We start from the raw sequence: 27,112 nt of genomic DNA, 5'->3' as shown, positions 1-27,112 counted from the left end.
TCGGGTCGGGTCAAGTCAGGTGAGGTCTCTGACGCCCCCGCCCGTGGCAGTGCCGGTGCGCGGTGCCGGTAGCGGTGCCCGGCGGGTGCCGGTGCCCGCCGTGTCCCGCTGCCCGCGGCGGCCCCGCCCCGCCGGCCCGTCCGCCGTTGCCCGCCCCCGGCCGCGGCTGCGCGCTGCGTTCTGCGCTCTCATCATGGCGGCGCGGGGCCATGTGCAGGACCCCAACGACCGCCGCCTGCGGCCCATCTACGGTACGGACCCGCCGCGCCCCCGCCGCGGCCCCGCCGCCCCCTCCGCCGCCCCGCCGAGCCCCCCCGCGGCCCTCCCGCGCTCCCGGCCCCGCGGGGGCTGCGCGGCTGCGGCGCCCGCCCGGCCGGGCCGGGGTCCCGCGGCGCCCCGGGGGTGCCCCCTCGGCCCGGGGGGAGCGGAGCCGGCGGCGCTCGCAGCCGAGGTGACCCCGGCCGGAGCTTTTTGCGCTGCCGCGGAGGAGCCGGGAATGGATTTAATCCCCGGAGGAGCAGCCGCGGATGCCCCGGAGTTGTGTTGGATGTTGTGGCACGGAGCGGTGACGCTGTTGGGGGAATGGATTGGGAGGCAGGAGAGGAGTGGAAGGGGACGGTGTCGTTGGGAGTTGTCCGGTGTTGTTGTGTCCCCGGATATTTCCGAGGGTGTTCTGCGCTCTTGGGGTTGCTTCGGAGGTTGTAGGCAAAGCTTGGCTCTATGCAAATATGGAGAAATAAAAGGAAAACACTTCCCCGGGCTACGGTATCGTTTCGTCCCTAAAACTGAAGATTTGGTAGAGATTGAGGAAAACGTTCTTAACTTTTTCCAGCAGGGATGAAAACCTCTCCCTAGAGACGCGGAGAGCTGCCCTGGTTTGGGCTGGGCGTGCTTTGGGATGTGCTTTGCTGGGGCAGAGGGATGGTGCAGTACAGGCTGAGTCCGTGATGGGCTCCAGGGAAAGGGAGGAAGGAAGATGGTTTTGTTCGATCAGAAGTGTTCAAGTTCGGTGCAGTTTGTCTTTATGTAACGATTTTAAGGGTTGTTTTTTTTTCCTTAGTTTTCTATCCGTGCTGTGATTGGCAGTTTCATTGATGTGCAGTTATTTTTGTCATAACCTGTGTGAGAAATGGTACTAACAGAAAAATCTGGGTAAATTCAGCCGGTACGGAAGCAGACGATGTTGGGCATCTCGCTTTGTTCATTTTGGAGAGAGCTTTGGAATTCCTTTCTGCTCGTTCTGGAAAGGATTCTCTGCAGTGCACGGTTTGATCTCAGGCTGTGGTGCTGCAGAAGCCGAATTAAAGCGTGTGATGAGCACACACAAGTTCCCCACCTCAGCAGCTGGGGAGGTGCCCTGTGAGCTCCAAGGGCTGCTCTGGGTTTGTGCCCTGCTTCCCTGGGATTCCTCGACAGCTCTGGTTATCTTTGATCTTGACTTGTTCTCCCTTCACCTGAAGGTTCAGGTGTTTCATTTCCAGCCCTTGAACATCCCCACCTATGAGCTAGCATAGGCTGAAGTTTATTTTCATTTAGCTTCATTTCCTTTGGGAGCTGCTTTGACTTCCAACATCCTGACTGGTTAGGAAAATGCAGTCCCTTCGTTCTGCTGCGTTTTAGGGAGGTTTGAGGGTTATTTGATTTACTTTGGAACACCCAAAGCTGAGATGTTCTTGGCACGGCTGTTAATCCCAGTCAGGCAGCTCAGCCTGGGGGATAATTTGTGTGTCACTAAACTGGGTGACAGAGCCTTAAAGCAAGAAGCCTCTGATGTGCTGTTCCACACCTTTGAAACCTCTTCTCTGAGAAATCCCCAAAGTTTTCATGTCAGAGGTGACCCAGAGGTTTTCCTAAGTTGAATAATTGGCGGCTTCAAACTGGATTTCATGTCACAGTGTTTATTTTGGTGAGTGTGGAAGGGCTGCCTCGTGAGAGGTTTGCTGTGGCTGGGCTCAGGAGCCCAATTAACTCTGCTTTAATTATACAGCATCCACCTGGCCACAGGAGCAAATGTGGGAACTGTTTAACAGAAGTCTGTAAATGAGAATAGATGCACAGTTTGTGCTGAGGCTTGCCAAGGATCACCCCTCAGTAAGAGAGTTCTGGTTTATGATGAGAATGAGAGGTTTGATGAGGAAAAAAGGTGTGTGGTATAATTGGAGTTATCTGGCAGGAGAGAGGCCAGAGCAGTGTGAGCAGCCCCTTCCAAAGCTGGGTTTGCTGAGGGAGGAGGGATTTTTGAAGGAAGGGGAGCACATAGGGGTCATGTCTTGGCCTAAAACTGCTTCTTTGTAATTTTGTAATAATCTGAAAATTGTAATTCTGAGCTAGAAAAGGAGAAAATGGTCTGGAGATACTGGGATATCCCCCTAGGAAATAGTGATGCTCCACAGTTGTGCCTTCAGAACCAGTCTGGGGGAAGGGTGGTGGCACTGCAGGGGGACAGGTTTGCTCAGCCTGAGGTGTGGATGCTGTGGACAAGTGTTTCCCACTTTGCTGGTGTGTGTGTGTGATTGGTTTCTAACCTCCTGCCTGTTAAAAGTCATTGAAAGTCTCCCAAAGACACACCAAATTAATTTCTACTTTTCCTGCTGAAGCACTGGAGCTGCACTGCCAGCAAAGAGCGGTTTCTGCAGAATCCTCTCCATTATGGCTCTCTTTTGTTGCTGTAATGATCTGTGTGGAGTAATTACAAAAGCTTGTTTGTTCGAGTGACTAAAACCAGTACAACGAGATGAATCCTTCATCCCTGAAACGACAGTTTCCTGAATGTTTGGCTTAGGAGGAGCTGCACAGGGAAAATGTGGTTTTTGCTGCTGGTGTGACAGCAGATGCTCCATGGTAAAGTTGGAAGTGGCTTTCCAGAATGGCCTTGGTGTTCTGGTGTGATTTTGTGTGTGCTCTTCCTCTGCAGATTATCTCGATAATGGCAATAATAAAATGGCAATCCAGCAAGCAGATAAACTGCTCAAAAAGCACAAGGACCTTCACTGTGCCAAGGTGAGTGGGGCTGGGGAGCACTGAGCTCATTCTGCCTGAATCTCAGGGTGTGCCACTGTCCCTTTCCCTGGGAGCTTCCACAGTGGTTTCTGAGCCCTCTGGAATGTCTCTGTTCCAGCCCACCTGCATCTTGTTTGTCTGAAAATGACCTGATAGGGACTGGAGATTTGGTTCCACCTGGGCTGATTGTCAGCACCGCTCCAAGTGACCTTGGCAGGTGGGCTGGGCTTTTAAAAATGCCTCTTGGAGCCCTGGGCTTGGGACACCCATCTGCAGGAGTTTGGATCAGAGCATCTCCTTGGGAGGGAATGGCTGAGGAAAACATCCCAGGGTGAGCAGGTGTCCCAGAGGAGCTGTGGATGCTCCTGGAATTGTTCAGGGCCAGTTTGGAGCATCTTGTCCATGGAAGTGTCCCTGCCCATGGCAGGGTGTGGAGCTGGATGATTTTAAGGTCCCTTCCAACCCAAAGCACTCCAGGATTCCAGGATTTTGGAGGCATTTGCTCTTTTGCTTGTTCACCACCTTCCCTATTGAGGGAAAGGGTTCTGTTCCTCCCTTTCCTGAATGTGTTACTCTCTTTCTGCTTTTCTCATTTCCCTGGGGGTTTCCCTCTCTGCACTTCACTCCACTTCTACATTTCGAAAGCTTCCCAAGCTGCAGAGAGTGTCATTGACCTGAATCTCATTTATGTCACTTCTCTCTGGCCAGTTAGAGAGAAAACTAAGGAAAATTGCCAGTTTGCAGCCTCCAGGTAGGGAAACCCATGTGATGATGCCTCGGGGCAACCTCAACATTTATCAAGAAGTCAGATCCCCTCTTTGATGCTGTTGCATTTGGGGGTTTTCCTCTCCAGCCAAAACTTCACCAATCCTGGAGCTGTGCAGAGGGAATGAGGTGATTGGGCTGCTCCCAGCAGGAGTGAGAGGGTTTCCAGATGCAAACTGTGTCTGTGAGAGCTGCCTGTGTTGTGCCCACAGGTGCTGAAGGCCATTGGCTTGCAGAGGACTGGCAAGCAGGATGAAGCCTATGCCCTGGCACAGGAAGTAGCAGCACTTGAGCCCACAGATGACAATTCCTTGCAAGCACTGACCATTCTGTACCGGGAAATGCACAGACGTGAGTTTGTTCCTCTCCCAGAAATCTCTCTTTGTGTTCTTCCACAGGGTTTGTGCCCCCCCACAGTTTGGTGGGAAACATGTAAAATTCAGGATTTGTGTATTGAGGGATTGTTAAGAGGCTCAGAATTGAGGTTGTGCCTGTAAGGCTGGAGTAATCTTCATAGAGCAAAAGAATCCTCATTTGAACTTCTTATGAGCACAATTGTGTGGCAGGTCCCAAGATAATGATCCAGCAGCCTGGGAGTTCACTTCTCTTAGTGAAACTACAGGGATTTGTTATCAGTAGGGTGACAGAGATCCTACAGGGTGTGATGAAAGGCCTCAGGAAAGTGGTGAAAAACAGGAGGGAAATCCTGACCTCCCACTTTGGCCACATCAGGTTCCTCACAGTGATTTGTATTTTCAAAGTACTGAATCGTCAGCGTTGGAGGGATGGAGGAAAGTTTCCTGTGCTCTTCTGAAAGATGCCAGCCCTCCTGTCCTGCCTTTCTGCAGCTTGAACAGTTGTTGTTTCTGGCAGCTTCTTGGGGATGTGGTGGTACCAATGTTCATTGAGGAGTTTGGTGGGTGGTAGCACCAAATTTATTGTTGAACTGCTGGAGAAATGATCAAGGGGTGAAACAGCTTCATAAAAGGGTGTTTGCATCAGTCTGCAGAAGAGAATTGCTTATGCTCTCCCAGTTGATTTTTGTGTGTGTGTTTGTGGAGTTAAAGCATCATTTGGTGAGTAGCACCAACATTTTTTGTGTATTTTTGAGTTCAGCATAAACCCCTGTGAATGACAAGAGCCTCTCTGTGATTGTCAACAGCTTCCACTAAGCTGAGCTTTGTAACTTTCAGCTCTAACTCAGGAACTGGTGGGTGTGAGGCACTTCCACTTTTGGTCCTGCAAGAAAATTGTAAATAAATGCTTTTTATACTTGTGTCAGGGATGTATAAACTGCGTGAAAGACAAATTTCATTTGTTTTTCTGTTTCTACTCTGAGCTACAGTTGTTTGTGTAAGGAAAAAGACTATGGAAGGATGAAAGTGTAAGAAAGTCTTGCATGTTGTACAAAATGTAAATAAGTTTTGCATCTATCAGAAGCATTTTGTCATGGTAGACCTGTTATTAAAAAGTTGAGTGTGAATCAGTTGTTCAGAGTTCTGATACAGGCAATTGGAAAATAGCAGGATATGATTAATATGAGTAAACCTGTGATAAGAATAATTAATTGGCTTTTAGGCTCTGAAAGTGTTTGTTTTGATACATGATTCACATGGAGCAGCAATTCTGCCAGCAGGAGAAACCTTCATTCATTTTAATCCTCAAAAATAGAGAAAAACCTACTTTAAAAGTAGACCTAAAATTCTCCTGAGCAGTTCAGTTGCTGCTGTTGAACTCTGTTTTGATTTAAGTCTCTTTTGAGGTTTATTTAGAGTTTTTTAACCACTTTCCTGATGTTTGCAGTGCCTAGGGGACAGAGCAGCATTTTGGGGCTGATAAATGGAATTAGTTGCTGTTCAGAGAATCCCTGCTGCTCTTTAGGGAGCTGTGCTTTAAAGTATTCCTAAGTTGGCCTTAACTTCAGCATCTGATTTTGGTTTAGCTGAGCTGGTGACTAAACTTTATGAGGCAGCTGTGAAGAAGGTCCCCAACAGTGAGGAATATCACTCCCACCTCTTCATGGCCTATGCCAGGGTTGGAGAATACAAGAAAATGCAACAGGTATGACCAAAAATGTGTGTTCTGGATGGTTTAAAGTGCATTTTTCGTTGTCTTTTACTGTCATTTATGTGTTATGAGTAATCTTCCAAAAAAGCTGAGCTGGGTAAATGCAGAAGTTAAACTCTTGGTTGGTTTTTATGGAGAGGTTTGAAGCTCAGTTTTTGGAGGTGGGTTGTCTGAGACAAAAGTTTTGTTAATTTAAGGCTGTGTCTTTTACTGATCTGTGGTTTTGTAGCTGCAGTACAAAATACAGGAATTCTGGAATAGGCACATCTAAGCAGAACTTCTGATCCATGTTTTCACATCTGACTCTGGCCTCAGTTCTCTGTTAACTTTAGGAACATAAATCCTCCCCATGCTCTTTCTGAGTATCTAAAATACAACTTGTATTGATGGCATTCAGTGAGGAAAAACTAAAAAGCACTTGAAATATCCCCTGTCAGCTGGCAGCACGGTGTCACACTGGTTGGTTTTGTTTTCATCCCTCCCAAATTAGGTGCCTGGAGAATGCCTGTAAATGGAAGATGGTTCTCAAGGCCTCTGTGCTCACTCTTCTGTGTAAAAAAAACCCACAGAGAGCCAAGAAATAAGTGCTAAACTCCCTCTTGTTCCTGCTGTGACAGGTTTGGCTGAAATAGCTAAAAAGGAGTGATGGTGAACCTGAAATGAGAAACCTCATGGTGCAGCCCAACCTTTGTGTGTGATAGATCACCATCATGAGTGGAGTGAATGCCTCAGATAACAATAATTAACATTGATGTGACCTTTTGTATGTCTGAAGTGACATAAAAATGTGGAGCTCATTAAATTACTCTCAATTGAATCAAATCATCATGATCAATATCACATTGTCAGGGTGGGATGTTGGCCTTTGCTGTTGGATTTAGGGATGTGATGGTGTCTGATTAGGGAATGAAAATAAACCCCAGAGTCCTCTGGGGTATTCCAGCTGAAAATCCTGGAAAATGCCAACTGCAGTCAGGGAATTGGGACAAAAGTCCAGCTGGGGAGGTAGAATATTGTGTGTAGTTTCTTGAAATTAATTACAGATTCTGTAGGGGTAAAAGTCTTGTCCTTAGTTACACACAGGCACAGTGAGGGAATTGTGGGAATAGCTGTTAACGTTAGGGAAAATCAGGAATTCTTTGGCTCTGCTTTGATCCAACCAAGTTCTCTGCTCAACTTCTGCTTTGCATGTGGAGGTGACCCCAAATTTCGGGGTGTCAGTGGTTGTGAAGTGAGAGCTGAAGGGCAGTTCCTGGCTTTGCTGTGTCCCGCAGCACTGGAGAAATCCCCTCATTCCCCAGGAGCAAACCTGCTTCCTCCTGGAGTTCCCAGTGCCAGCTGTGTGGGCAGTCAGTGCTCGCTGCTGCTCTGGCCAGAGCTCCACAGAGTCCCTGCAAACATTTCCACATTTCCACATTTCCACATTTCCACCCTCTGGATTCCTCAGGGATGTGTGTTGGGAGGGAAGAGCTCACGGGTGGGGAGAATCCTCCATGTGCAGATCCCCTCCCATCACAAGATCTGAGCAATGCATCTGTTTCAGGGATGATGAAACTTGTGTTTGCTGTTTTTCAGGCTGGAATGGCACTTTATAAGATTGTTCCCAAAAATCCATATTATTTTTGGTCTGTGATGAGCCTGATCATGCAGGTGTGTGCAGTATTGGGTTTGGTTTTTGGGTTTTTTTTTCTGACTGCAGTGCTGGTGCAGGAATGTTCTGAGGGAAAACATGATGATTTTGGGTAAAATGTGGGTTTGAGCTGTTTCTTTGTGATGCTGGGAAAAAGACTGGGCCCTCCTTAAGTAGCATTATTGTTCTGGTCCAAAATAAACTCTGAGGTGTTTTTATAAACCAATTTAACTGTTGCCTTACCACCTTCATACAACTTGAATTATTCTCTCATCTGCACTAATATCCACCTGTCCTTTTGGCTGAGATAATGAATAAATCCTCATCTATCTGCAGTTCCTCAGTCAGAATTGTTCCTCTTTAACGAGGTTATAAAAGCTCTTGGAGGGAATAAATGAGAGCTCTGGAATTAGCAGCAAGTCTGCAGGAATAGGCACAGATCAGCTGTGCTGCTGCTGGTTGAGACAGCACATTTGGCCACTGAAAATCAGACATAAAATCAAACAAAAATAAGCTTGGAGGGTTTTAATCACATCCTCTAAAATCCTGTGCTGTGTAAAACACAAAAACGTTCTGGCTCCGTGTTTTTACCACGAGGTTTGTGTGCTCAGACGTGCAGGGCTGTGGTTGATCTGATCCAAAATGAGCTTTTCTGTGCAGCAGCAATTCTATTGCTGCCTTTTGCCAGAGCAGTTGCACTCTCAGGTCACAGGTGGCAGCTCCAAACAGGTGGCTGGAGGGGGGATTGGAACACCTGGGTTGGGTTTTTTTTCCCCTCTTTTTAAAGTGAAAAGAGCAGTGGGTGGGATGTCACAGAAAGCTGCTGAACTGTTACAATAATCCCTCTCTTTCTTAGTCTATCTCAGCACAGGATGAAAACCTCTCCAAGACAATGTTTTTGCCACTTGCTGAAAGAATGGTGGAAAAAATGGTGAAAGAGGACAAGATTGAAGCTGAGGCTGAGGTAAGGCTTGGTTTGAGCTTTGTTGAGACAAGGAATGCGCTGTTAAGGGAACTTGATTACCTTGGAAAAGTTTAAAATAATAAAAAATGTTTTGGAATTAAATGTGAATGTAGGGGACAGAAGGAAAACCAAAAGTAGGGGCTTAACAGAGCCTCAGAATCCTGTCCCTGAGGCAGTTTTTGGTGTTTGATTTGACTGATGAAGTGCTTTGCTCTCTGGGAGGCCCCAGGAAAAACCTGAGGACTAAGAATGGAAAAAAAGACCTAAATTTGAGTCTTGCACCCTTTGGGATACTAAAGATAGCTCTGCAGGCCTGGTATCCCCTATTTTCTCTTTTGGCACACCTGGGTGTGTTCTTCCTGGCAAATTTGATTGCAGTTTAATTTCTCTTTTAAGGTGGAGCTGTACTACATGATCCTGGAACGTTTGGAGAAGTACAAGGAAGCTTTAGATGTTGTGAGGGGAAAACTTGGAGGTAATTTATTCTGTCATAAATCAGAGCTGTGTGGAGAATACAGCAGTTCCCCTTTACTTCAGACTTGTCCACTGCTTCCAAAAATCAAATTTTAGGAAGCCTGACTTAGCACCAATTTTAACCTGAGTGTAAACTCTGGAGGTGTTTGTGCAGCCTGGTTTTACCTACTTTGTTTATGGTATTTAAACACTACTCAGGGCTGAGCTTTGCAGTGGTAAATTCGGATCGTGTTCTTGGTCGTAGCTGCCATCTTCAAAATTGAAAAATCTTCAATATCTGCATTTTAGAGGAGTTTACCTGAAGATTAAAATGCACTTGTGGAGGCTTCCATGGGAAATCTTTCTGAGGGCTGCTGCCATGTTAGACCTGGTGGTTTGGTGCTGGGCTGGCAGAAGGAGGTGTGAGCAGGGCTGAGCTGAGCTTTGCCTGTGTTTTGGTGCAGAGAAGCTGACGAGCGAGCTGCAGAGCCGCGAGAACAAGTGCATGGCCATGTACAAGAAGCTGCACCGGTGGCCCGAGTGCAACGCGCTGGCCAGGAGGCTGCTGCTCAAAAAGTGAGAGAGGATTCCTGCACTCCTGCAAAAGACATGCAACAAAACCCCCTGCTTGTTTGGGAACGGCCTCGTTTGGTGGCTTTTGTGGTGAAAATTGGAGAATATTGGGAGGCTTTTCCAAAGATTGCACTCCAAAGCCAGGCGTGGTGAAGGTCGCAGGGGAGTCAGGGTCAGGGCTGGAGTTGCTGCTTTTTATAAGTAGAATTTAGCAACACATTAATGCAATAAAAGGTTGTTTACCTCCTTATTTCTAAGGTCTGTGCTGATTGTCTAACTCTGACTTGGCAGTTCTCATCCTGTCCATGATTTACATTAAATTTTCTACATTTAAATTTCTCCCATTTGGCCAGACTTCATCGTGGGAAATGTATTTAATGCATGGAGCAGATGCATCAGGAGACAGAACATTCCAGTGTGATCAAATCTGTCTCAGAACTGTCAGGAGAGATGTGGTGTTTGCTTTTGGATTTAGCTGTGCTTTCATCTTAGATATAAGTTAAATGCAGAACAGAAACTTCTGCCTTCACGTTTTGTGGGGATATTGCTGAGCTCTGACTGGAGTGTGAATTTTAGGAGGAGAGTTCATACTTGCCTCACTTTTGAATTGAAATGATTTTGCTTAATGTGTTCCCAGAAATTCAGGATGATGGTGTTCCTAAGATGCGAGACCTTTTCAAGGGGAAACAATTTTATGATTAGAATTGAATTTTTTTCTGTAATACAATTATGTGTTATTCCTTAATTCAGCTTTGGCAAGAAATGTAGCTTTAGCTGTTAATTGTTTTGGCAATTCCCTAAATTTTGCCCTGTGCCTGATTTTTGTTTCAGCTCAGATGATTGGCAGTTTTATATAACTTACTTTGATTCAGTGTTTCAACTCATTGATGAATCCTGGACGCCTCCAGCAGAGGAAGAGCAGTAAGTTGAGAATTTTGCTCTGGATTTGTTTTCCCTTTGTGCTACAGCAAATTGTTTGGGTTCATATATTCAATATTAGAGTGACTTCTTGATGTCAGAGCCCAAATGGTGGGTTTTCCCTGCTTTGTTTGGTGTGTTTTCCCTGCTTTTATCTGGGGGCTGGGAATAGTTCAGGATGTAGTTTGTACATCTTCCAGCTCGTGTTTCCTGTGGTGACCGAGCTGCGGAATCCCTCATTTCCCTGTCTGGGAGCATGCTGAGCGTTTGTTACCAGCAGGACCTCCCCAAGAACCTTTTGTCTGTGTGGTTGCAGCTCTCTGGAGGGTGAGGTGCACTGCTCCATCGAGCAGGCTGTGAATTTCATCGAGGAGAGGATCTCAGAGGAGTCCAAGAGCTCCCGGCCGCTGCGGGGACCCTACTTGGCCAAGCTGGAGCTGATCAGGCGCCTGCGGCACCGGGGCTGCAACGATGAGCACAAGCTGGGTAAGAGCCCTCCTGGGCAGGAGTTCAGCTCTGCTCAGAGCACAAACTTGCTGCTAAATCACTGAGTTAAGGACAGGTTTCACCAGGAAAAGGTAACCTGTTGTTGTGTATATAAAGAATTTTAAAAGCGTTGGAAGATGGACTTTGAAGACAGGAAGGTATTTTCAGATTACTCCAGGGCTTGGAAAAGCCAGCAGGGAGGTTTTCAAAAGGACCTCAGGGATTTAGGAGCATCAAGTCACTGACACTGTGTTCTTAGTGGAAAGTCTTGCTGTTAGTGCTGGAATCTCTGGGTGGGTTTTGATTTAAGTTTTTATGGCAACAAAGCCAGGTTTTGCTTTTTAAAAACCTGCATCACAAAATGGCATTTAGGGAATCAATGAAAGGGAATGTGATTAGAGCAACATCTGTGCTATTTCCTAATTCCTTTTATTTTTCCATCCCAAAAGAAGCCACGGTGAGATAAGTGGAGGCTGCGTGTGCCTGCCTGGGTTGCTGAGCTCTTATCTGCTAAAGGAGCTTGAATGAAGCTCTTGGGCTTTTTTTAATGTGTCCTTGGTTACCAGAAACGCTGAGGCTCTGTTAAAATCTGCACTAGTGCAGCTCTCTGCTTTCTAAATCACTCTGTGATCATGAACAAAGATTTCTCGTAGTGATTTTACAGATTTCTTCTGGAGGGTGTTAAAAAGGTGACCTGGCCTTTTTCCTAGGTGATCCAGAAGAACTAATGTTCCAGTACTTCAAAAAATTTGGGGACAAGCCCTGCTGTTTTACTGATCTCAAAGTGTTTGTGGATCTCCTCCCACCCAGCCAGTACACAAAGGTAAGGAAATAATCAAGAAGTGGTGGCAGGAACTGCAGTGGTTGTTTGCACTCTGATCCCTTTATCTTAAAATACCTGTGGATCATATTAAAAGACTGGAAACATCAAATTTTTACTTTCTGCTTGAAATTCAGAGAGCTCTTTGTGCTGTAGAAAATATCATGAGCATCTGAACACTTGAGAAGTTTCACTCAGAGGATTTTTACTGGAGGTTTAAAGCTAAGTTTGATCCTGCAGAGTCTCAGATCTGGTATTCCTTTGGTTTTTTTATTGCCATTTTTCAAGGTGTCAGGGTGCTTTGAGCTCAAAGTTTGTGTTTAATGGGAAGAAGCTGCCCCCTGATCCCATGCAGGGATGTCACAGATGCTTTGCTTGGCTCTGGCAGTGCCAAAGGGACACAGTGACCCCATTCCAGGGGTCATGGATGCACCTATGGCAGTTTTTTCCAGAATCTCTTTCTGAAACAGCTCTCTGGAAAAAGAGTTTCTCTGAAAAGCCCATTTGTGCAGAGTCATGAGCAGCCTGGAGTGACTTCAGCAGCTGGGAATTCTGTCACTCACCCCAGTGTTTGTCTGAGCCATTGTGCCCAGGGATCAGCGCTGGGGAGGGCAGAGAATCCGGGATCAGCCAGAGCCTGGGGATAAAATGTTGGTAAACAAAGCATAGGTAGCGAAGTTCTCTTGGTTTATTGAAGCATTTTTTGATTCCTGATGCCAGCTCTTCTCACAGCCCCACTGCTGATGGGAGCAGTGGCTCTGGCAGGGGTGGATGTTGCTGATGTTTTATGTTTAGAGGTGTGGTTTTAGCCCCCTGGCCAGAGATGTGGCCAGGAGGATACTGAACTCCTGGTCCTGGAAATGGTGATTCCATTGTAAGGGAACCCTGAGGTACTGAACAGGTTTCATCCCAACTTTCCAGGGAGCAAATTCAAAACCAGGAGTGGAAGAATTATATTTAATAACAGTTCAGACTTCAGTTTTGTCACAGTGCTTGTGAAACCATGACTCTGACTTCAAAATTCTCTGTCTGGCCTTAAAACTGCTGCTGATTTTACTGAATATATTCTGGAATGTATATTGTGTCAAACTGATGTATTGGGTGGTGCTCTGGTTGTCCCTGAAGCAGCGTCTGCAGCACTTTAGCTTGGTCAAGGACACGAGGAGCTGAGGAGGTTTGACAAGAGAGTTCCACTTCAGTAGCTGAGATCATGATCTTGTGGGCCACTGACATGTGAGATAGCCCAGAAATAATGGTCAGGACACCAGCCTTGACTTCCTGGAGGTGTAAATTGGACAGTAGAGCCAGTGGTGTGGTTGACCTTGCTCAGCTTGGCAGAGTTTCAGACTGAGGAGATCTGTCAACACAGCATTCATCAAATTCTTTGGGAAAACTGGAATTGGTGTGTGTTGTGCCTGGTGCTGCTCCTGAGCTTTTTGCCTCAGGCTTGCATTTGATGCAGTTCTTCTATGTCAATACCAAGTGTAGTAAAACCAATTCATTGGCTGTAATGCAGGTTTCAGTTTGCAGACAATGTTGGGTTTTAGAGCAAGAAGCTGCTGCCCAGCCCTGTGTATTGTGAGGAGTCTTTTGTCTCCCATTAAAATCAAACAATGAGAAGCTGCTTTTCTTACAGCTTAATTGCAAAAAGGAGTCATTAATCAGAGTCGATGACCTCACTGAGAACTGCACATTACTTCAGAGCTGAGGGAAAATGTAACAGTGCAAAACCATCATTGCTGGAAGTGTGCTGAGAAGCCTGTCAGTAACTAATTATTTTAATTGCATCTCTTACTACCACAAGAGTTAACAGGTGCTTGAACTCCCTGGTGTATCAATGAATTGGAAAGCTGCCTCTTGATTTTTCTTCCCTCCATCTGTTTGATGAAACTTAATAAAACCTCAAGCAACTCAAAAGAAAATCTCGAAGGCCGTTCTTGAACCACGGATTCAGTGTGATATCAACATGGATGTTCCCACCTTGCCTTTTTTTGGTTTGATTGGAGGGAGGAAATGCTGCTTCCCCATCATTTGGTGCAACCCTGCAGCCTTTGCCACAGGTGTGGTGGTGTTTGCAGGGGTCCCAGGACAAGGCAAGAGATGAGAATCTTGACTCCGTGGTTCAGAAGGCTGGTTTATTATTTTAGGATATATATATTATATTAAAAGAAAATTATATATTAAAACTATACTAAAAGAATAGAAGAAAGGATTTCATCAGAAGGCTAGCAAGGAATAGAAGGGATTGAATGATAATAAAATCTTGTGACTGACCAGAGAGTCCAAGACAGCTGGGCTGTGACTGGCCACTAATTAAAAACAACCACAGGAGACCAATCCCAGATGCACCTGTTGCATTCCACAGCAGCAGATAATTCTTGTTTACATTTCCTTTCTGAGGCTTCTTGGCTCCTCAGGAGAAAAGGTCCTGAGGAAAGGATTTTCCATAGAACCACACCGGGGTTTCTCTTGCAGTTCATCCGGCAGCTGCTGGACGTGATCCCACTGGCGGCGGCGGCCGAGAACGAGGTGGCTCTGCCAGGTGACATCAAGGCCCTGCAGCAGCACCTGTGTGTGGTGCAGCTCTCCAGGCTGCTGGGCATCTACCATGCCATGGAGAAGAAGCAGAAGCTGGCAGTGGTGCGGGAGCTGATGCTCAGATACCGCCACGGGTTGGAGTTTGGTGAGGAAAATCTGTGACGCTGATAAAACTCGGCTTTCTCCTTTCTGGTTCTACTCTTCACCTTCCCTGAATTGTGGTTCCTTTAATTTGTTTTTCTTTTCAGCCATGTATCTTAAAGATAAATGAAGCTTTCCAGGGTAGTTCAGATGGTCTGTTTGTACTTTGCAGGATGGCCTGTGCTTTTAAGCAAAGCCAGGTTTTCTCACTGAAGCGCGTAGGACACATTTGTGGTCAGGAGTTATTAATTTGTAAATCTTGCAGCTGTGGGAGTCAGTTCTTCCAGCAGATGTCAATGTTTGAAGTGCCCCAAAGGCACTCAGTGATGTGTGAAGTTGTTTGGATTTTAAGACAATTCTGATTTTGTAAATTAAAATGTGCTCTCTGATCGTGGTGCCACTCAGTAACCCTGACTGTGAGATCAGCTAGCAGCAATTAGTAATTAGTCTTACTAATTCAAGGGTAACTGTTTTTTTTTCTCATTTTAGGGAAATCTTGTTTGAAAACTGAATTGCAGTTTTCAGATTATTACTGCCTGCTTGCAGTTCACCTGCTGCTTGATCTGTGGCTGGAAGGTATGTTTCCAAAATTGTGCCTTGCTCCAGTATCTCTGTGGGAGGCTGGGACAGGGACACCAGTGGGTGCCTGGCATGGCTTGTTAGGCCTGGAGCTTCCTGAGTTGTTTTATTTTTTTCAATATGAGGTATTTCAGTAGTCCCTCTGATCAGCTGGTGTTTGCCCTGCATCTCACTGATCTCTATAAACAGATTTCATTTTTCTGATTAATTCCTTTTTTCTCTCCCTTGGCACGAGTTCTGCTGACAACTCCTTTCTGATACCAGAAGTGTTTTGAGAGCATTTCTTTCTCTTCCTGACATACTTTGTCTTTTGGATCCCTTGCTTCTAGACTTGCTGGGACCTGTTCCCTCAATTAAATTTGCCTGTACTCCACCCCTGCTCCTTGTGTTAGTCTCTTATCCCACAGGGTCCAGTGCTGGGTGTCCACGTGTATATTCCTGCCCTGCCATGTTGTTATCTGTTACACCCTTGTATTTCCCAAGGAAGATTTAGTCTTTAACCTGACTATAAATCCATGGTCAGGTTTCTGGCAGGAAGGTGGATGGGGGCTCTTGAATTCCTGCCTCTTTTGCAATGTGCAAGCTGGAATTCCCAAACAGCCCAGGATTCATCAGGAAAGGTCCCTTTGCCTGCAGTGTGCTCTGTGCAGATGTGAGCTAGATATTCCCTGGGAGGGATTTTTTCCCCCAGCACTCCCTCAGGGAGCAGCTGGAGTGCTGGAGCTGCTGTTATTTGGGCACCCTGCAATCCCTGGCAGCGCTCTGAGCCTGCTGTAACGCGGGCCCAGGGAATCGTGCCAGCGCTGTCCCTGCTCACACCTGCCCGTGCTGTGTCTGTCACCAGGTGAAGAGGCAGCTGTGTGGCAGTGCCTGACTCTCTTGGAGGAGGGGCTGTCTCACAGTCCCTCCAATGCTCAGTTTAAGCTGCTGCTCATCCGGATCTACTGCAGGCTCGGCGCCTTCGAGCCCGTCTCGGAGCTCTACTCCAGCCTGGACGCCAAGCACATCCAGCACGACACCATCGGGTGGGTGGTACATACTGAGAATAATCACAATCACTCCCTCCTCATCAACCCATCCTGGCAGCTGCAGCACCCTCTGCCACCCAGAATTCAGCACATTGTCACATTTTTGGGTGCTGTTGTGCAAAAGTGTTCTGGGGATTTTGGGAGGCACGTCCACTGCATGCTCCCCCTTTCTCTAGGGTATCTTCCCCCATTGTGATTTTGAGCTGTGTTGGATTTTTTTAGATTAATAATTAATCTGAAGGAAATTGGTGAAATGGCTGGCTGGCTGCCAGTCAGAGCTTGGTGTTCCAGCTTGGGAGCACCAGTGAAAGCCAACACACCCTGGTGTGATTGGGGGGGTCTCTCACTGAGCAGCTCGTACACCCTTAACATGAAGAAAGAACTCCAAGCCCTCACATACTGCCTGAAAAAAATTGAGAATTCATTCCACTAAAAGCCTGAACTTGCTGTTAATGCTGTTAAATGTCCAGATGTCTCCTGTGCAGCTGCTTGCCAGGGCAGTGGCTGACGTTTGCCTCGTGCTGTTTGTTGCAGTTATCTCCTGACACGCTACGCCGGCTCCCTGGGCCACTACGCTGCTGCTTCCCAATCCTGCAACTTTGCACTCAGGTTTTTCCACTCCAACCAGAAAGATGTAAGTTGAAAGAAATCCCCTCCATGACCTTGTCACACAGCAAAGTGTCTTTGAGAAGCTTTAGGGCTTTAGAGAAGCCCTGTGCAAGGCTTGTGCAAATGCAGTGGTTTAAAACACAACAAAGAGCAGTAGTAGGTGCAGCTTTGTGGCAAAGGTTGTCTCAACCTGCACTTCCTACTACAAGGATTTGTGAGTTGCTGTTACATGAGGTTTGGCTTCAGCTTCCTTTCTGTTAAAGCCAGTTTTAATGCTCCTCATAAAACAGGTATGATTGCTTTTGAATTAATGTTGGTGATTTTATGCAATAGTTGAATGTCCTGTGGAAATAAATGCTGGTGTCATAAATTTGGCATTTTGGAAAGTAAGACAGCAGCCAGTGATGATGGGTCAGGATGGGGATAGCACAGGATGAATCCTTTATCCTACAGTCACTGGAGCTGTGTGTTTTCAGTGCATGGCCAGGGGTGCACTTCACTTTAAAGGGAGTATCCCATTCTGAGTGGGAATATATCCTGTGCATTTGTATTTCACACCCCGGGTGGGCACTGTTGAGAGGTAGGTGAAGATTATTTTTACTTCCTAAGAAACAAAGGTGCAGCCCAGTTTTAAATCTGCCAGTCAGCTGCTGGCTAAGTTGGCTCCAGAGGCCCTGCAGTCACACAATTTGCTCCCCACTGTCCCAGCAATAGATAAAACCACAGGAATTGTCTGTACTGAGCAGTAAAGGTTCTCACACAGAAATCACTCAGAAGCAGCAGCTTGCTCTGTTGGCAGCCCAGGTGTTCCTGTGTACAGGGTGCCCATGGCCATTTCCCTATTTCCCTGTGCCCAGTTCCTGTGAGCTGTGTCTGACACAGTTTTTCTGTTTTCCTGAGGGATGCACATGGATTGTTCAGTGGGATGGGAGCTCACTCTGCTCTGCATCCCTCATTTGCTCATTTTTTTCCTACTTGCTAATAAGTTTTGGATTCCTGGAAGTGAAGCCCTGGATCCAGACACCTTTTTTTTTTACTGAGGTGTAACTTTTCAGTCTTGTTTAAAAGTCATTTGGTGGATGTTAATGAAAAACATCCCTGGAACCAACTGCCTGAATGAAACCCACGACTGCTGGGTGCCAGGTGGAAAAGTGAACTGAAAAAACTTCTGGATGTGATTCCTCTGCTTGGGAACAGTGTTGTAATGCATCAAGAAATCATCTTTCCATGGAAAACAATCTGAAGTAATTGAGGTGTGGTTCCCTTGGGAAGCAGGTTATTCTCTGGCATGAATGATGTAGTGGATGTGGCAGAGAAGAGTTGGATGTCTCCAGTGGCTGTTGGCAAGAAAACACAACTCGTGTTCCAGAAATCCCAAAAAGGTGTTGCCTTGCTGCTACACCTTCAGATGTTGGGATTTCAAGAGGCCAGCAGTGGTGCAGCAGGAGGACAGAATTCCTCATGTGACAACATGAGGATGGGACTCTGGAATCACTCACATCTTACCTTGGAGATGGTGTTGCAGCCAAAGGACCATGAGCTGATGTTGCTCTGGGGTCTCCAAATCTCTCCTGCTCTGGACACTTGCAGTGCTTGTCTCCTTAAGATCCTTTGCATGGGAAATGCCTCAAAAGCTGTTCTTGCAACCAGGAATTGCAGGAGGTGAAGGCTCAGTTCAGGCTGCTGTTCCCCGAGGATGATGGTGTGACAAGAGTGAGGATGAAGAAGGATTCCTTGCCATAAATCATGTCACAAGGTCAGGATCTGCTCCCAGTTTCTGTTCTGCTGTGGTTCTGCTGGGGCTGCCCCTTTATGCTCAGGCTCCCACTCAAGCCCCACAATCACATCTGCAGTGTTAAAAGGTGCCTGTCCTTTAAAAGTTCCCTTTTTTACAGATTGCTGCTGCTGCCTGCTCTTCCCTAGGCTGATGCTGAGATTAGCTGGAATGTCACAGCACAGAGCTGTGTGTGGGACTCTGCCTGGAGCAGGAAGTGTGGGATGTAAATGAAGTCTGGCATAAAAATAGAGCTCCTGAATCAGACTCCTTGCTTTGGATAAATCCATTCTCCTGACTTGCTGAACTTCCCAGCCTGACGTGAATCCTGTGTCGGAGTGATCCCATGAGTAACAGCCGTGTAGGCTGCTGTGCAATCCTGCCACTATTCCTGCTCTGGGAGAGGATGCCAAGGACAGGGAGGAGAGACAGAGAAGGCAGCATTGCTATATTTGGCCAAAACTAAAAAGGCAACTTTATCCTCCTCAAGATAGTCCTCCTTCAGCTGTGCAGAATCACCAGTAATCTCCCCAATTTTCTTGTGTCCATCCATCTTTAATCTCTCCAGATACTGCAGGCAAACCACTCCAATGTGTCCTGGGGGGATTTAAAACCCACGTGGATGCAGTTGAATTAAAGCCCATAGTCCCTGACAGTCACCTCTGCAAGGCTGTTGGTATGTTGTTGAATATTTGGCGTATTTTTTTCATTCAGTGCAAATAACCAAATTACTTAAGGGAAAAAAAAATAAAGACAACTCCCTAGAGGACATTTCTTGGTTTGGAGGGAAAAAAAAAAAAAGGAATTTTGGATCTGTGTGCGTTGCCTTCTGGTCTCTCAGAGCCTTCCAGTCAGGTTGAGCCTGTTAGGACCATATAGAATTCAGTTAAGCAGAAGCCTTTTTTGGTGCCTTTCATCTTCAGTGCAGTTCATAAGTTTGTTCAGAAGAAAATGGTTGATTTGCCAGAATTTCTCAGTTGTGGAGTAATTCTGATGTAAAAACTCAGCTATCACTCATGGCTGGGACCAGAAATGGTTCACTCTGTGTCTACAGTTAGACATTTTCATTAAAACACTGCTTGTCTGGAGTTCCTTCATCATAAAAAATCTCTCTTTTTGGAGATTGCTTGGACTGAAGTGAAATATTGGCTGCCTGCCTTGTATTGCTGCATTTCATCAGAGAGAAAGCAAAATATCCCATGGACCCTGAGAATTTTCTTTGGTGTTTGTGTCGTGCCATGTACACACTGTGTGATACTGTATTTAAAACTCTAATAAAAAAGAGAAACAAAAAATGTGAGAGTAATTTTTATTTAATCTATGTTGTGGTGATATGTGATGCACATCCAAGTCAGTTCCAGAAAATCTGGGCTATATTTCTTTTGCCTGGAATTATTTCTCACAATGAAATTATGATTTAATTATTTGAATCACGTATCTGAAAGGAAAAGGAAGGGAAAAAAAGCATCTCTTCCCCTTGAAGCATTTCTCATTGTGGTGACAACAATGTGATGTTTTGTGTTGGTTTGGTTGTTAAACCTCACTGCCCATGGAGCAGCTGGGCATTCCCAATTCAAAGCAGCAAAACTGCCTGGGTGACTTGGAGAAAGCAGAAGCACAAACTCCTCCCCAGGGATTGAGGATCTGCCAGGTCCTGCACCTCTGGGCTGATAAAACCCAGAGAAATGCAGTTCCTTGGCAGTGACCTCGTTGGTTGGTGCTAATTTGGGAAGTCACTGAGGAGAGCTGGTGTGTGTTGTGTTGCAGACCTCAGAGTACATCATCCAAGCCTACAAGTACGGGGCGTTCGAGAAGATCCCGGAGTTCATCGCCTTCAGGAACCGCCTGAACTCCTCCCTTCACTTCGCGCAGGTTCGCACCGAGCGGATGCTGCTGGACCTCTTACTTGAAGCAAATATGTGAGTACAGCTCCTGCCAGGGGAAAACTGGGAAAGGGCCAAGAGGGGCCTCTGGGGAGTTGCACCTGCAGAAATCTCAGAGCTGCAGCTCTGCTCCTAAAGCTTTGTTCTGATTTTAATGGTCTCGGGTTGCACCGAGGAGGTTTTAAAAAGTTCCGTTGTGTGGGAAGGGTTGTCAGGTGTTGGAATGGGCTGCCCAGGGAAGCAGTGGAGTCACCATGCCTGGAGGTGTTCAGAAAACACATGGGAGGGCACTGAGGCCGTGGTTTAGTAGTGACCAGATTGGTGGTTGGACTTGGTGATCTTAAAGGACTTCTCCAGCTTTGGGGACTCTGTGATTCTGATTTGCTGTCCCTTCACATCCTTGTCAGTGCTGTGTGTGTCACACTCCTGACAGAGGGAAGAGCTGAGCAGTGCACAGAACACGATCTGTTAGTGAGCTGCTTTCTCTTTGCAGTGATCAGATGTTTGATTTAGTGCTACTTGTTCTTACCTACAGATCAACCAGTTTAGAAGAAAGTATAAAGTCCATGAGTCTGAGCCCAGAGGAGGATGACATTCCATGGAAAGATCTGCGTGACAACAGAGACCTGACAGTCTTGTTTAGCTGGGATCCAAAAGACAGGTGAGTAGGAATATCCTCACACATAGCAAAGAAATTCCTTCCAGGGCAATTCCCAGATTTCAGTGTTCCTTGGGCTGGCTGACTTAAGCACCATCCACCGCATCTGGCAGTGCTGCTCTGTTAGGTATTAATTTTTCTGAATTTCTGCCCACTCCTTCCTCATCATACAGAACTGGGGAGCTTTGGGTAGGCTTTTGTGCCTGGAGCATTTGCCTGAAAGCTTTGGTGCCTTTCCCCAGGGACATTTCTGAGGAGCATCGGAAGCTCTCCCTGGAGGAGGAAACGCTGTGGTTGCGAATCCGCTCTTTAACGTTGAGGCTGGTGAGCGGACTCCCGACCCTCGGTCACACCATCCAACCAAAGAACTCTGAAAAGACTGCAGAGAACGGTGTCTCCTCCAAGATCGACACCATCCGAGCCCTGCTGCAGCAGCTGGAAGCAGCGGTGGATTCAGGGAAGAAGTTTCTAGAACAAAAAATCCAGGTACCAGCAAGGCAAAAGCTCTCCCCAAAGGTCGGCCGTGAATGCATCGTGCAGGCTGCAGAGTGCATTGAACTGCCCCTGGGTTTGTGTGTGTGACTGACTGGGAGATGTGCCAGGCACTGGGTGGGATGAGGAAAAGCTGCAACACCTTTATCTTTTTCTTTGCTTCTTGCCTAGTATCCTGTCCTTGGCCCTCCTCCTACCCGAATGGCTGGCTTCTTCAGCAGTGGCAGCTGTCAGTGCCAGACTAGCTTGTTTTATCTTGTTAGTGATATTTATGAACTAGATACCAATGGCTTAGGTAAGTGTTTGGGGCAGGGGTTTGACCACGTTGCTGTGGTGGGTGGTGGGAGGGAGCCACATGGCTCTGTTGAGTCTGAAAACTGCTGGGTGTTGGAGGATATGGACTCAAAACTGTTACTTGTGTGTTAATTTTCTGTCTGAAACTAAATTATCTGAGAGCCAGTGCCTTCTTCTAATGTTTTATGTAAGTCTTCATTTTTCTACAGTATATGGTGCTGTAATACTGGCTCCTCTTTGAAAGCAGTTGGATTTACTTTTGAGTACTGACACTAAATTGCATTTAAACACCCTCTTGAGTTGCTGGAAGCAGAAAACAAGAGAAGTTGTAGCTTATCATTTTTAATTTTTTTTTTTTTTCAGAAGATTCAGCAGAAATCCAGGAAAGAATAGGGAGTAGTTTCAAGTCTTTAGTAGAACGCCTGACAGGTAAATGGTACCTCAAGAGCAGACACTGAGGCAGAGCTTCCTGGCTGTCTGAGGGTGGCTCTGGAGTGTCTGCAGGGATGGGCTGTGGTGATGCATCTGCAGACCCTGTGAAAGCTTGAGAACAAGGCTGGGATTGCCCTTGGCTTGTGTGCTGAAGCTGCTGCATGCTCAGAACGTGCTGTGCCCTTCAGAGCATTTATCTGCCAGCCTGGGCAGCTGCTTCTCCTGGTGCTTGGGCCAGGGGGGCTCAGCAGGGGCATGGAAATGTTGGTGATGAGCCAGAACTCAGAGGAGATGGGGAGGAGGACTCAGTGGTCAGTGCTCTGACAGTTCTGCACACTGCACTCAGGTGCCTGGTGTACAGAAAATGCACGTTTAAGGTGACCTCCTTCATCCTTCAGCCATTTTTCTTTTTTCTTTTCAGACTTGTTCAATAAATGTAAAGGTGATTTGATTGAAGTCAGAGATGGCACCTTGAAAACTCATCCAAACCTGTTAGAAAACTTAGTCTTCTTTGTTGAGGTATTTTTTTTTTCCTTTGAACACTAGAAATTTGGGAGTGCTGGGAGTAGAAATGTTGGGACTGAAACACAGTGCAAGTTTGATCTCAGACAATCAAGAGAACTCATGAGGGATTTTGTTGCACATTTTAATCATGCTGAGTTTTACCAGGAACACTAAAATGAGTTGAGAAGCCTCCTCTAAAAGGAACTTAGAACATATTTTTACCTTTCTTCCAGACGATCTCCATTGCCCTGTGGGTATCGAGTTACTGTGACAGCGTCCTCCGACCTTTTAAATCCAACCTGCAAAAAAAGAAGAAGAAAAAAAAAGAAAGCAGTGTAGCAATGGTACAAACCATGTTTCTTTCTCTCTTCCCCCACCCCTAATCACAGTTTATTGATTCTGAAGGAAAAATCAGGGTAGATAACATGAACTGGTTTTCATAAACTTGTGGATATTGATGTGGGTAATGGTTACTTGGGGCTAATTCTTGCTGTTTAAAATCAGTGACATGTCATATCTGTGACACCATGTGACAGTTTTTTAATGAGAAATACAGTTTAGAGTGTCATTGACCTTCCTGCCTGGAATGTACCACAGTAAACTCGTCAGCAGGGAGTGTTTATCTGGGGAGCTAAATTACAGCTTAGCACTGGTGGGAAGAAGAGAATTGTGTATTACAAAGTGAGTTATAACATGGACATTAATATGTGTTTATAAATTCAAGACCTGTGTTTGTTTTTGTAGCCACCTGTATTTACCCATTTCCTGGATTATGTAACTGAACTCCAGACATTAACTTCCAATGTAATAGATCATATCAAAGGGCTTGAAATCATTCTGACTGCACTAAAACTTGAAGAGCTGTCCCTCAAGGACACTCTGCTTTTACAGGTAAGAGATTCCCTGGGCAAACACCGTGGTCCTCAGGAATTTCCTTCTGCTGCTTGAGATGTTGGAGAAGGTTTAAAAGGGGGATTTAAACATTGGCTGTGAAGTGAGTGATTTCTCTTTTGCACTTTGCAGGAAGAAAAAAAGTTTACAAAGACTGTGCAAGGGAAGGTCCAGAGCAGTTACCATCACTCAGTTCAGGAAATTGGAGAGCTGCTGAAAAAGAGACTTGATACCATTAAAAAACTAAAGATTTGAGCAATGCATCCCTGACAGACTCCACAGGGGAGTGACACCAGAGTCCCAGACAGAAGCAACATCCACTCTACCATCACTTAAATCCAGAACTTCCTCATAATGCATGAAGGACTTAAAATCATGAAACAATTTTTTTAGGTATTACAGATGTATTGAGCTGATTTAAATTATTGTACATAAAAGAAGCAGGGACCCTTCCTGGGGTTTGACCACTTTTTATACATGTTCATAAGCATATTGCAACAGGAGAAAAGTCACTTTCTTCCCTTTTGATCTCTAGAACCAACTGGAGATGGTCTTTAGAAGCAGCAATAGCAATCCAGTGTAAAGCATCTATCTCCAAGGATATTTTCATCACCATACAGTGTTCATAACTTTTGTATGGTCCTTGCCTTAGAAATGCAGGAATTGTAGATGTCCACGTTCAGCCACCTCTGATGAACTGATCTGGCTTGGAGCTGCCTGTTTGGTCTGCAAACCACCTGGTCCCTGCTGCCAGAATTCCATGTGTTGGTCCATCAGGGAGAGGTGAGGCCTCCATGGTGGGCTGGGAATCATCCGGAGCTGGGGCAGGATCCTCCAGGGAGGAGGTGTCTGTGCACAACTCGGGAAAAAAACTGCAAATGTGATGAGGAGCAAACTTCAGAGAGAGAGAGAGATGGGAATGGGAATGGGAATGGGTGTTTCAGCAAAAAAAAAAGACAAAAAGAGAGACCTTGTAAATAATGGCTGCAGTGAAGTGTGACACTGCGCTGGTATCATGTCAGTTTAATGTCAAACAGCAACGTCATGACTTTTAAAAAGTGTATTTAGATTACTGAAACTTTAAGACTTCAATATTTTAATAGAAATGGAATCCTATTGGCTTTGGTTTTAAGTTGGCAGAGGTAACTTTTGCTTCCGCTGTGGTCTGAGGCTGAGATCCTTTTTGTACCTGTCTGCTTGCTTCTTGCAGTTGAACTTTGATTATCCAAGCACTGGCCCATGAAGCTTTCTGTTAGAAAGTGTGACCATATCATCTGCTCCCACAGAATCTGTATTTCTGCTGGGTTTTTTTTTCATGTTCAAAGAGCAATGCAGCCTAAAATTGATAGGCAAAAAAAAAAAAAAAGTTCATGTACCTGCAATACAAGGGACAGGTCAGACCCAACAGATTCCTCATCTCCTGGTTTAGAGCCACAGGTATCTGAGTCTAGATTTAAAGTTTGAAGAGAGCTTGACTGCCTTTGTCATCTCCTCTGTTTTGTTAGTAATGCTAGAATGTTGATGAGAGTATTTTTTTAATAAATCCCCTGTATTAAAAAAAAAAAAGTCCCATAGCTGCTCTTGCTGGATTTAGTTTGGCTTTGCCCCATCCTGAAAGGGAAAGAAGAATGTCTGCAGGTTGTCAAATTGTAAAGGATGTCCTGATGGTTAAATCACAATGTCTGGTAAGTGCTCTGGGCTGGAGGAATACCAAAATGTGTTAAGTCTGTTTTATAGTAATACTTTTACTGAAAAAAAAAAAAGGAAGAAAAGAAAAAAAAAAAAAAAAGAAACAGAACTGTCATGTTGTATAGAAATATCACTTTTGAAAGGAGGGTGTGCTCCTTAAATGAAAGCAAGGCTGGTGAGTGAAGGTGATGCTGTCAGGTGTGTAGGGTGAGTGAAAACCACCCCAGTGCTGGGGTGGGGCAGCTCAGACCAGCCCTGAGCCAGACACAGGCACTGCCCTTCCAGTCAGGGCACAGTGGCACCGCCGCTGTCCCTGTCCCCTGCCCTGAGTGCAGAGGCCTTTGCACAAACACAGCAAAGGTGACACAGGGGACAGTCCCAGGGCTGATCCAGGCTGGAGTTTCCTTCCTCAGCTGCTACGCCAGGTTGAACTCAGTCGTATCAATAAGCAATGGTGACGATGTAAGTGAGGTTTAAGATTAAGAGAACCAAGCATTTAAAATCCTCCTGTGTGCCTGAAAGCAGAAGCTGGGTTAAAAAATGGTTTCCTGCATCCCTTGAGAGCAGAACTGAAACTGTGGGGGGGACTGGTGTCATCTGAGGCAGGGGCTGGGACAGGATGGAGCCGTGGCTCTCTCACTTCCAGCACAGGGAATTCTGACTGTTCTCAGTGCCAGCTGCTGCTCTCCTGCCACTTCCAGCCACTGGGAACGACAACCTTGGCAAACACAGAACTTTGGGGCTCCTCAGTGGTTTCTAAAAGCAGAGGCTGTCTCTTCCCAAGCTGTAGTTTCTCTAGGAGGAAACAGTGTACAAAAATGACTCCGTACTCACTGACTGGGGGCTTGGTTGAGGGAGAGTTTCTCTCCCCCTATAAATTGTGTACAGTTAAATATATTATATATTTCTTATGAAAGAGCATTTCCCCTCCAGAATACGTCCCACACGGACCTGGTAAGAAATTCAAGCTATAACCCATTGCTGCTGTTCCCCTTTTTTCCACTCTTAGGATTTGTTTTTGTTGGTTTCGGATTTTCTTTGGGTGATGAATTGAAAAACATACCTAGAAGAAGCTACCAAGACTACTGTTTACAGACTGAAAAATTACTGCTTTTATACTACTGGGATCATGAGCCACGATCCTTTTACAGATTTCCTCAACTCCTCTCGGCTTAAAATCAGTGTCTGATGTAGATAAAGGTTGGAAATCTCCTACTCTGCTTTGTCTACACACAGGACAAACTGTACAATGCTTGTTTGTGTTGTCCATCATTTTTGTACTTTTTAACTGTTCAAAAATTGCATTTATATTTTGCAATCCTTGATAATCATGACTTTATTTTAACGGCTAGTAAACTTAGGGATTTTTTTTTGTTGTATTTGCAGCCTTATCTGAACTTTCTCTTCCTTGATTATTGTTAATTTATGACTGTAGGAGATATGTACGCCTCAGCCTTCTACGGACTTAAGTGACACAGCTGCAACTGAACTGCTTTAAACTGGATGGGTTTATAATTTATATAAAAGTCAGTTTCGTTACAAATCAGTATTGCTGCCTCATTTTTCTGCCTGGATGGTCTGGATGTGATCAAAGTGCTTGTCTGCACTTTGTAAGCTCCGTGGTGAAGCCAGATTATGCTGGTGCAGGACAAGCAGATCCTGCAAAGAGGAAGGATGGAAAAAGAGGGAAAATGTTCATTGTTTTCCAGCTGGGGATTAGGTGCAGAATGATGTCTGCTGGGGGAGGGAGCGTGGATGGCTCAGTGCTTTTACTTGATGAGCTGTCAGTCTGTCTTTCTGCAGTGCTTTTCATCCGGTCTTTCCACGATAAGGACACGCTGTGTCCAAGTGCGGTCTGGCAGTGCATGAAATCTCCCCTGGCAGCACAAAAACCTCTGCTTGCGAGGGCTGTGGCAGTGCGCAC

At 45.8% G+C, this 27,112-nt stretch overlaps 1 protein-coding gene across 1 annotated transcript; it reads left to right on the top strand.

Annotated features, from left to right (window-relative positions):
- Positions 1-148: 148 nt before the first annotated feature.
- Positions 149-26,731, top strand: NAA25 (N-alpha-acetyltransferase 25, NatB auxiliary subunit). The gene is made up of 24 exons (XM_054645754.2): positions 149-251; positions 2,915-3,000; positions 3,978-4,116; positions 5,708-5,826; positions 7,408-7,482; positions 8,319-8,426; positions 8,823-8,901; positions 9,344-9,455; positions 10,284-10,373; positions 10,687-10,856; positions 11,567-11,679; positions 14,152-14,359; positions 14,845-14,931; positions 15,779-15,959; positions 16,497-16,596; positions 20,113-20,264; positions 20,764-20,889; positions 21,129-21,372; positions 21,550-21,673; positions 22,036-22,101; positions 22,526-22,623; positions 22,842-22,952; positions 23,353-23,499; positions 23,632-26,731. The coding sequence occupies exons 1-24, from the start codon at positions 194-196 to the stop codon at positions 23,752-23,754; spliced, it is 2,916 nt and encodes a 971-aa protein (XP_054501729.1). The 5' UTR covers positions 149-193; the 3' UTR covers positions 23,755-26,731.
- Positions 26,732-27,112: the final 381 nt, after the last annotated feature.

This window comes from Agelaius phoeniceus, chromosome 18, assembly GCF_051311805.1.
Source record: "Agelaius phoeniceus isolate bAgePho1 chromosome 18, bAgePho1.hap1, whole genome shotgun sequence".
NCBI lineage: Eukaryota > Metazoa > Chordata > Aves > Passeriformes > Icteridae > Agelaius > Agelaius phoeniceus.
Note: the sequence above shows the minus strand (reverse complement) of the source record. Positions and strands in the feature narration are given on the sequence as shown.